The sequence below is a fragment of the Pogona vitticeps genome, chromosome 4 (assembly GCF_051106095.1).
Source record: "Pogona vitticeps strain Pit_001003342236 chromosome 4, PviZW2.1, whole genome shotgun sequence".
Lineage (NCBI taxonomy): Eukaryota > Metazoa > Chordata > Lepidosauria > Squamata > Agamidae > Pogona > Pogona vitticeps.
In genome coordinates this window covers 122,158,274-122,170,773 of record NC_135786.1, presented here as the reverse complement: position 1 = coordinate 122,170,773, position 12,500 = coordinate 122,158,274, and the positions used below count along the sequence as shown (strand labels likewise).

The 12,500-nt window shown below is 42.9% G+C and overlaps 1 protein-coding gene across 11 annotated transcripts in view; it reads left to right on the top strand.

The window, feature by feature from the left end:
• The window catches only part of RABGAP1L (RAB GTPase activating protein 1 like), a 244,204-nt gene that overhangs the window by 145,882 nt on the left and 85,822 nt on the right, over positions 1 to 12,500 (top strand). For 8 of the 11 annotated variants that reach the window (XM_020798552.3, XM_020798554.3, XM_020798550.3 and 5 more), the window contains one exon: positions 6,139 to 6,180. The exons of 1 other annotated variant lie outside the window; for it this stretch is intronic. In XM_020798552.3, coding sequence (XP_020654211.3) covers positions 6,139 to 6,180 — 42 coding nt within the window. Of the gene's footprint in view, positions 1 to 6,138; positions 6,181 to 9,109; positions 11,448 to 12,500 lie in introns of those variants that run through there. 2 more of the 11 variants (XM_020798557.3, XM_078392408.1) reach the window with 1 other exon arrangement.

The following is a 12,500-nucleotide window of genomic DNA, read 5'->3' as shown; positions in this document are numbered from 1 at the left end:
CACACATCTCAACCAGCCTCCCCGCTGTCCGTCACTGAATTTTATTGGCTATGTCATTGACTTTGCTATGGCGGGCAAATGGAACTGAGGGTGGTAGTGGGCGGAGCATGCGCTATAGGGGCAACATTCAACTATTGCAATTTTTTACAGCTCTAGAATATTCTGAGGGATGCAGCGCAGGCGCGGACACAACCCATTTGTGTGAATTCACAGAGGACCACTAGAAGAACCATGGTTACAGTTAAGTAACCTCTCTATTGTTTGGAATCTGTGGAAGCTACAGGATGGGTGAGGGAAGTCTTTAATTACCAGAAATCACTGCCCTTGTAAAGCCATACCAGTGGCAGCAATTTCTGGTAATTAAAGACTGCTGTCTCACATTCCCTGTGACTTCCTGACATGGAAAGGGAGAGAATTTGGAAACATGTAATTTCTGAAAAATTGCTATAGCTGATGAAATCATAGGCCTTACACATTACAGCCTTACATATGTATCTAGATTCTTTCATTTTTTTGTTTAAATACAGTGGTGCCCCGCTAGATGTTTACCCTGCTGAATGATGAAATCACTTGATGATGTTTCCTATGGGGGATTTTCACTTAACGTTGATTAGGTTCTTTCTTCGCGAACCGTTTGTTCGCAAAATGATGATTTTTCCAGCTCCGCAAAATGGCTTCCCTTCGCAAAATGGCTGGCTTCCCTTCGCAAAATGGCTGTTTTCTGGACAGAAGCTTTGCAAAATAGCAATTCTAAACAGCTGATTGGCGGTTCTCTAGAGTGATATTCGCTGGACGATGAGGTATTTTCCCATTGGAATACATTTCAATGCATTCCAATGGTTTTTTTCCCACATGATGATTTCACTGTACAGCAATTTTAACGGAACGGATTATCGTCGTCATGCGGGGCACCACTGTACATATTTTCAGTTGAATTGTCAATATTCAGGAAAATTTGAGAGTTGGGGGCTTTTGATTTGAAGGTACATTAAAAATGAAAGTATTGTAAAAACTCTGGTTAGGGAGATAGTACCAAAACAATTAGCTTGTTTGGAATCAGAGCTACTGATAAGAGCATGGCAAAAGTATTTCATTCATTGTGTGCCAGTATTTGCGAGGAGGCATAAACAATGATATAATATGAATACAAAACAAGAGTGGTTGTTTGACTAGATAGGTAGTTATAAACAAACAAAACAAACAAACACAGTAATTCTAGGATATTCTCACTGGCATTAGCTTTTTGGATATCATAGGAAATTAAGATAAATGAAAACCAAGAAGATTCCTATGTATGAATAAAGGAGGGAGGAAAATGAAAGGAAGTCACCAGTTGTAATCAGTAGTTGTGTCTGGTGCTGAATTTAATTATCCTTCCTAACTTTATTTTTGAGGTATGTTTGTTTACAAATTGTAGTGTGAAAGTGGTTGCTGTTGTCTATTGGAGCTGTTATCGGGTTTAATTGCTGTTACAGTTCTGACCTCTAGTGGATAATATGCAGTTTCCTTACAATGTTATGATACTAAATATTCTTCCTTTGTCAGCAGGCCAGTCTGTTTATCTGCTTCTTTAAGATGTTTAACTCTGTAACAGAGTTAAAGTTAGTGGTGAATGACATTTGTAAATTAAATTAAAATCTTGGCTTACTGTGTAACTTCTGTTCATGGCTGATGGAGTGCTAAGCTAGTACAGTAGACCTAATAGATATAAATAACAAATGAATTGATGATGCTGTGGATGGAAAATAAATTTGTAGATTCAGCAGTCTTTTCACACCTTTCATGATGCACTACAAGAACAAATTTACATCTCCAGAATTCACGCATTTGTGAGGTGTTCAGAGGTAGCAGAATATGCAAAACAACAACCAAAACCACTTTGAAACTGGGAGAAAATGCACACAACCATGCTTTAGATAGTGGGGGGAAAACAAATTATATAAAAAGCTTTTAAAAGCTCATGCACCAACACTCACAAATCCATATTTAAAAACAACTCAGAAAATTAGATATTGAGAAGGCTTTAGACCAGCGATGGCTAACCTTTTTGAGCCCTGAGTGCCCAAAAGGTGACACAAAATCAAATTATTTCTTTTGAAGTGCCAACACTGCAATTAAATCTGAATACTGATGCTTTAGTTTAGAAAAAACAACTCATACAGTTGTCAGAATTAATCAACACCTTTTTCTTCAAAACATAACAGAACTTTCAATGACACACTTTTTATTGAAAAATAACCATTAACTCTAGTAAATGGAAACAAATATTAAAGTAATACAAGCCAGGTAATTTATACAAACTTTTAAAATAATTATATGCATGTATTTTTGATGAGGGATACTCAACTTGGCATCCTTTTGGACAACGTGATTTTTTGATGTTGTATGCATACAGATAAATTGTAAAACCTTGGCCCATATGCTGTTAGTTTGAGAGCAACACATGCAGCACCCAGACAACCCAGATAGTGTGGTTGCTGACCTTGAGCCAGACATCCGGGAGAGTGAAGTCAAGTGGGCCTTAGAAAGCCTGGCTAACAACAAGGCCAGTGGAGGTGATGGCAGTCCAGTTGAACTATTTAAAATCTTAAAAGATGACGCTTTTAAGGTGCTGTATTCAATATGCCAGCAAGTATGGAAAACTCAACAGTGGCCAGAGGACTGGAAAAGATACATCTCAATCCGAAAGAAGGGCAGTGCCAAAAAATGCTCCAACTACTGTACAATTGCACTCATTTCACACATTAGCAAGGTAATGCTCAAAATCCTACAAGGTAGGCTTCAGCAATATGTGGACCGAGAAATCCCAGAAGTACAAGCTGGATTTTGAAGGGGCAGAGGAACTAAAGATCAAATTGCTAACATGCGCTGGATTATGGAGAAAGCCAGAGAGTTCCAGAAAAACATCTACTTCTGCTTCATTGACTATGCAAAAGCCTTTGACTGTGTGGACCACAGCAAACTATGGCAAGTTCTTAAAGAAATGGGAGTGCCTGACCACCTTATCTATCTCCTGAGAAATCTATACTTGGGACAGAAAGCAACAGTTAGAACTGGATATGGAACAACTGAACAAACAAAATTGGGAAAGGAGTACGACAAGGCTGTACAATGGTGCCCCGCATAGCGACGATAATCCGTTCCGGAAAAATCGTCACTATCCGGATTCGTTGCTATGCGAAATAAAAAAGCCCATAGGAATGCATTAAAACGTGGGCTTAAAAACTCATCTTATGTGAAAATCCTCCATAGGGGTGGCCATTTTTGGTGCCTCTAAAGCGAGGCAACACAGCGGGTGGCCTTTTTTGAACCACCGATCAGCTGTGCAAAAATGGGGCCTTTGGGAGGACCGCGGGGAAGCGCTCCCCCTTCCGTCCTCCCAAAGCCCCTGCTGGCATTTTCGCCCAGCTGATCGGTGGGGCTTCGGGATGATGGGGGGGGGAAGGGCTCCTCCGCGGTCCTCCCAAAGCCCCCGCTGATCAGCTGGGGGAAAATGGGGCCTTTGGGAGGATCGCGGGGGAGGGGTCCCCCGCGGTCCTCCCAAAGCCCCAGCTGGCATTTTCGCCCAGCTGATCGGTGGGGCTTCGGTATGATCAGGGGGAAGCACTTCCCCACGATCATCCCAAAGCACTGCCGATCAGCTGTGCGAAAATGGGGCGTTTGCGATGATCACTTCCCGCGATCATCACAAAGCGATTTTCCCCCATAGGGAACAGCGCAATGCGATCGCAAAATCTTCATCGCTATGCTGATTCGTCATTAAACGGGGCGCCCGTTAAGCGAGGCACCACTGTATATTGTATCCCTGCTTATTTAACTTATATGCAGAATACCTCATGCAGAAGGCAGGACTGGAGGAATCCCAAGCCAGAATTCAGATTGCAGGAAGAAATAACCTCAGATATGCAGATGATACCACTCTGATGGCAAAAAGTGAGGAGGAATTAAAGAACCTCTTAATGAGGGTGAAAGAGGAGAGTGCAAAAAATGGTCTGAAGCTCAACATTAAAAAAACCCAAGATCATGGCCACTGGTCCCATCATCTCCTGGCACATAGAAGGGGAAGATATGGAGGCAGTGACAAATTTTAATTTCCTGGGCGCCATGATCACTGCAGATGGGGACAGCAGCCACGAAATTAAAAGACACCTGCTTCTTGGGAGGAAAGCTATGAGAAACCTAGACAGCATCTTAAAAAGCAGAGACATCACCTTGCCAATGAAGGTCCTCATAGTCAAAGCTATCGTTTTTCCAGTAGTGATATATGGAAGCGAGAGCTGGCCCATAAAGGCGGCTGACCACAGAATAATTGATGGTTTTGAATTGTGGTGATGGAGGAGACTCTTGAGAGTCCCCTGGAGAACAAACGTATCCATTTTGAAGGAAATCAACCCTGAGTGCTCACTGGAAGGACAGATCCTGAAACTGAGGCTCGAATACTTTGGCCATCTCATGTGAAGAGAAGATTCCCTGGAAAAGACCCTGATGTTGAGAAAACATGAAGGCAAGAAGAGCAGGGGACAACAGAGGACAAGATGGATGGATAGTGTCACTGAAACTACCAACATGAATTTGACCCAACTCTGGGAGGCAGTGGAAGACAGAAGGGCCTGACGTGCTCTGGTCCATGGGGTCACGAAGAGTCGGACATGACTTAATGACTAAACAACAGCATTTATAAAGTACATTGAAATTCTGGACTTGTTTCCTCCAAAATAAACCACCCTCAGAAAAGCAACTATATATAGGAGTGGAGACTTTAAATATACATTTTATACACTACATAAAGTGTATACACACATTTCACTTATTTGAAATGTAGTGTTGGAAAAGAGTTTTACATATAGCATGACTTGTCAGAAAGGTAAGTAAAGCAAATGTAAGTGTGGACTTTCACTACAAGCTAAAATAACCAAACAAAGGGTACTGTACTACCATCATAAGAAGACAAGCTCACTGGGAAAGGCAACAATGCAAGAAAAAGTGCAAAGCAGTAGGAAAAGAGAAAGACTGCACATGAGATGGATTGACACAATAAAAAAATCCACAGTCTTTTGTTTGTAAGATCTTTTGTTTGGTATTGCAGTCAAAGTAGAACCAGGAGCAGAACGGCTGGGATTCAGATTTTGGGAATAAACTGTGATAGTCTTGCCTGCTTTGGGGAGGGAAAATAGAGAAATGCAATTGCTACACACTTCAGATTTCTGCTGTTCTCAGCAAACTGCAGAGCTAAATGCAGTGGAGATTAGCAGTTTTGAGTCACACACAATCACACACAAATTTTTTCCTAAACTTTTAATTCTACAGCATTAACACAGGGCCTTTTGGCAAGTTCCCAAAGAGATACTCTGCTTTGATGAAACAAACTCAGAGTAACATTTATACCAGATAAAAGTACACACATACACCTCACTCCCTCTATTTTGTACATACATTTGAAGTTGCAGGTTCCTTCGCTCCTGCAGCTTTTCCCTCCTGCTTGCAAAATTTCTCTCTCTCTCTCTCTCTCTCTCTCTCTCTCATACACACACACACAAACCCCTACATCACTCCCTCTATTTTGTACATAAATTTGAAGTTGCACCTTCCTTCCCTCCTGCAGCCTTTCCCTCCTACCTGCAAAGTCACCTCCGGGTGGGGCGGAAGCAGTCATTTGACTCCCGAGGGCCAGCTGTAACCAATCAAGCAGCCTTATCTCCGATCTCTTGAAGAGATCTCTTAAAGAAGGAGTGCAGGAACCAAGGAAGTTAGCAAGGAGAGGCGGCTGACGATAGTTTGAGGTTTGGCTGCGGGGTGGGGTGGGGGGTAGCGGGGGGTAGTGCTCTGCTTGCGTGCTAAGGGAGACGTCTCCGTGTGCCACAGGCGGCATGCCATAGGTTTGCCATCACTGCTTTAGACTATCTCTTCCAATGGGTTTGTTTTGTATTGAAAGTAATTTTTTTTCTCCCTAGAGCATTCAACTCTGAAATTCTCTAACTGCAGTTTGAATCAGTGAAGAACCAATATTTCTGCTTTGTTTGCTGCTTATCTCAACTAGGATTTGACACAGGATTAGTTCTTATTTGTGCTGGTATTAATAGTAATGCTTCTTTAGATAAATACAGGTATGACTGACACCATTTCTTTCTCTCTTTTTAGGGACTGAATGCAATTTTTAATATAGCCTTGGCTCTTCTGAAGGTGAGATATTTTCATGTTATTTCAACTTCTGGTTTGCCTCCACCAAGCAAGTAACTCTAAAAAGCTACTCAGGGAGTGACTAGATGGGTATTTGCCTCAGTGTTTGTGTCTTCCAACGTTTATGTTCCTTTAGGTCTCAACTGTCCTGTGGACTTCTCTTATATTCTGGGGGTTAAACTGGCATAACAAAGCTTGTAAGATTCTAGTTCTTCTTCGTGGTCTCTGTGAATGCACACAAATGGGTTATTCTGTGCCTGCGCAGGACCTCCCAGAAGTTTTTAGAGCTTAAAGACATGTGATTAGTGGGATGTTCCCCTGTGGAGCGCATGGTCCACCCTCATGAAGTCCCCTCAGTTCCTTTTTAGCTTAGATCAGACCTATCTCAACGACTAGAGCTACTTTGATCGTGATCGCTAGTGCCTTTTTCTTTATGTGCCCTCACAGGCTTATCCAACTTGTTCCTTTGACATTTCCCCGTGAGTTTTTCTCTGGCTTTATCTCCTCCTCATGGTTTTCTTCCTCCCTTTACTTTCATTCCCCCCCATTTTCTCCTTCCCTATCTTCCTGATCTTTTTATGTCCCCCAGCCTGTTTAAGCAGTGCATGCTGTGCGCAAAAAAAACCCCGCTTTCAGACAGCCACGGCTGCTGTCTTTTTTGCCTTGGGGAGCAACACCAGACCCATTCCTACCCAGAGTGTAAGAAGCTTAATAAACCTGCTCTGAAACTCCATCTCCAATGTCTACATTCCTTCCTCTAGGAGAAGTCCTTCCATCCATCCATGGAACCTACTTCACCTCCTGTTTCCAGGCAAGAAATGCCTAAGCCCATGTCAAGCCTGACTATGCCATCTCCGAAACGTAAAAGCAGTCTAAGTCTGCTTCAAAGTCGACTTTGGCATCAGCATCGAAGACTTCTTCGATCTGCTCTCGAGATCAATCACCTAAAAAGAACAAAAAATTAGATCCAAAAAGGTGAAAAAATCATCTGAGTCTATTCACCTTGATCAACCACAGCCAGACCTCCCTTCACTGATTCTGGAAGAGCCTCCAAAGACACCCCTGATTCTTTCTCGGAAAGGGAAGATCCAGTCCCACTACCTCCTGGCCAGGCTCCTACTTCAGTAGCAAGCCGTTTGCCTAGTTTTGGCCTTTTGGTGGCTGACAGACTCTCCAGCCTGGCATTGGCCCATTCTAGCCCTGCATCTTCACGGCAGGCAACACTAGTGCAATTTTCTGACTCTGTGTCCTCTCAGCACAGGCTCTCTCCTTGTAAACACACATCGAAGAGGCGCCATATCTCACCTGATACTTAATGATCCTCTACATTGGGAGTTCTGCTACCTCCAGGAGCCTTCTTGGTATCATCCTCCACTTGCTAACTCAGGACAACGGCAGGATCCACCACCCCAGCCTGGAATCCCTCAACTTCACGGCATGGAGAATTCTCCCTCCATAACAGCTGTTCTTGAAAAGGGTAGGAAACCTTCTACTCAACTTCTTTACAGATAAAAATGGAAGTTCTCCACCTTTGCTGCTTCCAAAGGTCTCTCAACAACACCCATCTCCTTAGAGGTACTTCTCACCTTTCTGCTTTATCGTTTTCTCATGGGCTTGTCACACTCCACCCTGAAGGTGTACATTCTGGCAATTGTAGCCCATCAGCCATCAGACTCTGACTTTGCTTTGCTATTCTGTTACCCTACTCTGAAGAAATTCTTTAAGGGCCTCCAAAATATTCACCCTCCTCAGCGTCCTCCACTTCCACAATGGTATTTACAAAGAGTGCTCAATACTCTCACCTGCCCTCCTTTTGAACCATTAGCCACTACCAATTTCAAACTTTTCTCTCTAAAGACTTTATTCCTCGTGGCCATAACATCTGCCAGATGAGCCAGTGAACTAGCAGCCCTCAGAGCAGATCCACCCTATCTTCAGTTTCACCCTGACAAGGTTACTCTATATCCAGATGTCTCCTTTCTGCCTAAAGTCGTGTCAGAGTTTCATCTCAGTCAACCTCTGGTCCTTCCTTCTCTTTTTCTATCTCTAGAATGTATGGCATGCTCCGTACATTCAGTGTTAGACACTCTCTCGCCTTTTATGTGGACAGAGCAAAACCTTTCCGGAAATCTCCATGTCTGTTTATCAGTTATCATGGTCCACGCAAGGGTTCTCCAGCGTCCTCACAAACTCTGTCCAGGTGGATAGTCCAAGCAACCACCTTGGCCTATGGGTTGGCAGGAAAACCACCACCAGACGCTATTAAAGGGCAGTTTCTACAAGGGCAGTTTCTACCCTCACCGCTTTTCTCCGCGGTATAGACGTTTCCCACATCTGTCAAGCAGCTACCTGGTCAACTCCCTCAACGTTTGTGTCTCACTATTGGTTTGACATCAGAGCAAAGAATGAAGGTGGTTTTGGCAGAGCTGTCCTTACCTCCTTTTTGATGTGATGTCCCACCAACCAGTAAGTGAGCTTGCTAGTCACTCATTTGTGTGCATTCACAGAGACCATGAAGAAGAAAGAAAGGTGACTTACCTGTAACCATGGTTCTTTGAGTGGTTTTCTGTGAATCCACACATCCCGCCCATCCTCCCCTCTGTCCGTCATGTTGTCGTCTCTATATAGATTTTTTTTTTACAGCGGCGGGCGGACCTTTTTGGGAACTGAGGGGACTTCAGGCGGGTGGAGCATGTGCTCCACGGGGAAATGTCCCACTAAGTACATGTCTTTAAGCTCTAGAAACTTTTGAGAGGTCCTACACAGGAGCAGAACAACCCATTTGTGTGGATTCACAGAGGACCACTCGAAGAACCATGGTTACAGGTAAGTAACCTTTATTTTTGCTGCTTTACTGCTGTTGTGAGTGGTCACTAGTTTCAACTTGAATACCTTTGAGCTCCGCATTAAAATGTCATATACATCCTACATGTCTTGCATCTAATGGCCCTTTGGCATTACTGCTTACAGTCTTCTTCGTTTTTTCATGGTTTGTTTGTTTTAGCCTCCTTTGGCACCTATTATCCAGCCTGTGCTTAAAATCTAATGCTAGATGAGGTAGTGGTAGCCTTGAAACCCGAGCTCAGAGTGCAGGTGTACCCTTACATTCAGATTATGCAGGTTTTTGTTGAAACCAGGATTATACTTGCACAGTGGACTTCAGTATGCTTGCTGCATCTATACCTTGCGATGTCTGACCATGCCATATCCTGTTGTGGTTGCTGTAATATGTCTGTCTACATAGGGCTGCCTTTTAAAGATTTTTGTATACTTTGGTTAGTCCAGACTGCATTTATATTGTTGACAAGGACACACATGACTCTCCTGTTCTGGCAGCTTAAGTGATTGGTTAGAAGTATGATTCAAAAGACTTGTATAGATTTCATGATTTGATGAGCCATTAAACCTTATATGCCTTGGACCTTGGCTGTCTTGAAGACCATATCTTCCAATACGAATCTGTCCTGATTTTGAGATCTTGGAGAAAGAGATCCTTTCTGCTCTGACTTCCTTCTGAGGCAGGTCTGGTGGCGATTTGAGAAAGGGCTTGCTCCATAGTTCCATGTAGACTTCAGAAATCTGTACTGAGGGAAGCTGGGCTGGCAATCTGTTTCTTACTGATAGCAGATAGGCAGGTTGAGGGGTGCTTTTTGACAACTGACTTTGCATGTTGAAGAAGGGTGTTTATGTTTTACATACTTTTTCTACTTGCTTGTTCTCAAATTATATTTTCAATGTTTTATGTTTGTATTCACTTTATATATTAATTGCATTTTTATTAGCTTAAATAAGGTAAACTATGCTCTGTATGTTAAGATCCAGGGTAATATAGTGAGTGGTGTGTCAGATTGTGACTCAGGAGACTGGGGTTCAAATCCTGATTGGCAAAGGAAACTCACAGGGTGTGATTTAGCACTGATAAGACCATTCTTAAATATCCCACATGCCGCTGTGACCTGGTAGTCAACATAAGTTGAAACTGACTTAACAGCATTTTGGGTGTGGGTGTGTGGCACACGTCTATGCATATACATACATGTAAATAAGTTATATATGTTGTTCTATTTTAGAGACGCTTAACCTCAGCAGTTCACTGCCTCACATTTCCCAATTAGTATTGCCTATTTATCCCAGCATGCTTATTTTATGTAGTTAGAGCAGTTCTCTTCAGTCATTACAAATGTCTCTGCATACAAAGCCTTGACACTTGCCCAGTTTCAGCTTAATGTGGTTCATTAGTACTTGGCTGCTTTATTTTCTCATCTGTCTTGCATCCATGCAGAATCTGGGTGGGACTGATGAGTCTCCGCTTCCCTTCCTCCTCTCTGCCCCACTGCCACTTCCACATGGCTGAGCAGGATGTAATCTTGATTTGATAGCAGATATAAATTGAGTCCAGTGTTTTGGTTGGCTGTCAGTCTGCCTTCCTCTGAGCGAGAGACACTGTGGTTATACAGCATCTCTGGGCTTGGGTAGCTGTCAGACTAACGTAGATGGAAGGTAGATTTGGAGGGGGAGCTCGTCTGTCCAAGAGCTCACTATTGGCTTCTTATTACAGCATTCTCCTCTGAGACACCTTCTGCATGCTCATTCACCCACCTCTGCCTCTCCCTTCCCCCTCCTTTTCTACCACTTCATTACTGATTCACAGCGAGAAGCGGCAGCAGCAGCCTAGCCACGCTTGTCACGAATCAGGGATTGCAATGAGCTCATCCTTTTTCTCTTTGCAGCTTTACGACTGGCCTGGGCTTTTTACTCTTACTGCCGCTTCTGCCTGCTCTTGCATACAGTCACAGGCAAGGTGGGCCATTGCAGCCTTTTCTCTGCATCATTCTCTACAATTTTCCCTGTTTTTGTGCATTTTCAGATCCATGTAGCTGGCTTGTGCTTGCAGTCTGCTTTGGAATACTAGCTGCTTCATCTATGCTTCTTGGCAAAGATGCTTTCCTCTTTTTTGAGGCCATATCTGGTCGTTCCTGATGTAGATAATAAATGTATTGGCATTTAAGAGAGTTACAGCTGGCTCCCATGATACCACAGTACAACATTGTGGCTTAAGGGGTAAAGCGTTTCTCACTCTGGATATTTGCTGTTTTTTGCTGATGGAAGAAGGGGTGCCTTGTCCAACCCCAGCTCCCAAGCTCGCACCACCCATCAAAAAGTCCCAGGATTTACATGATGAGAGAAGCAAGCTTGTGAATGAGTATGCCTGTCGGGTGCTGGAACTTCTGGGGATGGGGCATCGCCTGTTTGTACCTCGGCTTCTTGCGGTGAGATCCTTGATTTTCTAGAATTGGATGTATAACAAATTTGCCATCCTTCTTCCAAGGGACTGTTTCCCATGTGTCCATTGGATATGGCGATTGCATGTGAATTTGCCTATTTTGTGCAGTGTGTTTAGGGAGTACGGACTGTTAGTTGCTTTTCTTCTAGGCACTGGGCAAGGGGAAATGGCTTAGATTCATTTCTGGTCCCATAGTGCCACTCCTCAGTTGGCCAAGGATGTCACAGCTGGATCTGATTTCAAAAGGATTTTCTTGACTCTCTGTTTATTTTGAACGGTATGGTTGTCAACAGCATGAGCGATTTTTTAAGGGTACTAGTTGCAAATGCATCCAGGTATTTAGAATGCAATATTGTAAGTCTTCAGGCTATTCACATTATTGTTGTTTTCATTACTATCTAGCATTTCTACTAAGGTGCAAATTACAGTTACTCCGGTGTTGTTCAGCAGTACTAATGCAAATTAAATGTTTTTGTAGGTGACCAAAATAAAAGGGCTTGAAGCAAGAAAATAACCTGAATTCTCTTTTTTGAAATAGTTAAACAGTCCAGTTAACAGTGATCTGTTAACACAAATAAACTGAGTTCAGTGATTTAATGTAGTCCTTGGTTTGATGATGAACATAGAGCTTTTCTTCATTACACTCTTAATCAAACTTCTCCCTAAAACTCTTCTGGTGCATTTTAAATTTACATTCTTTGCACCATAGGTATTCTTTCAGCTTACTTCATGCCCAAATGACGTTTGCACAAAGTGAGTCCAAAATAAAAGGTACATGCTCCCCATTTCTGACTCCTGGAATGTTTGTCTAGGACTACAAGGTATTCTAGTGTTTTTGTTGCCTTATGTATAGTCCACCATATTGACAAGATTTGGGTGGGGTACCAACATTTCCTTATTTCATACAAATATTTCTAGTGGTAGAGCGCTGTTTTTCTATAATGAGGCTGATGCTGCTACGGGGAACATCACTTTGCCTTGCCTTTTCTCTCTTGCAGACATCTAAAAATCTATTAGGTACACTGTTATCAGTCAGATA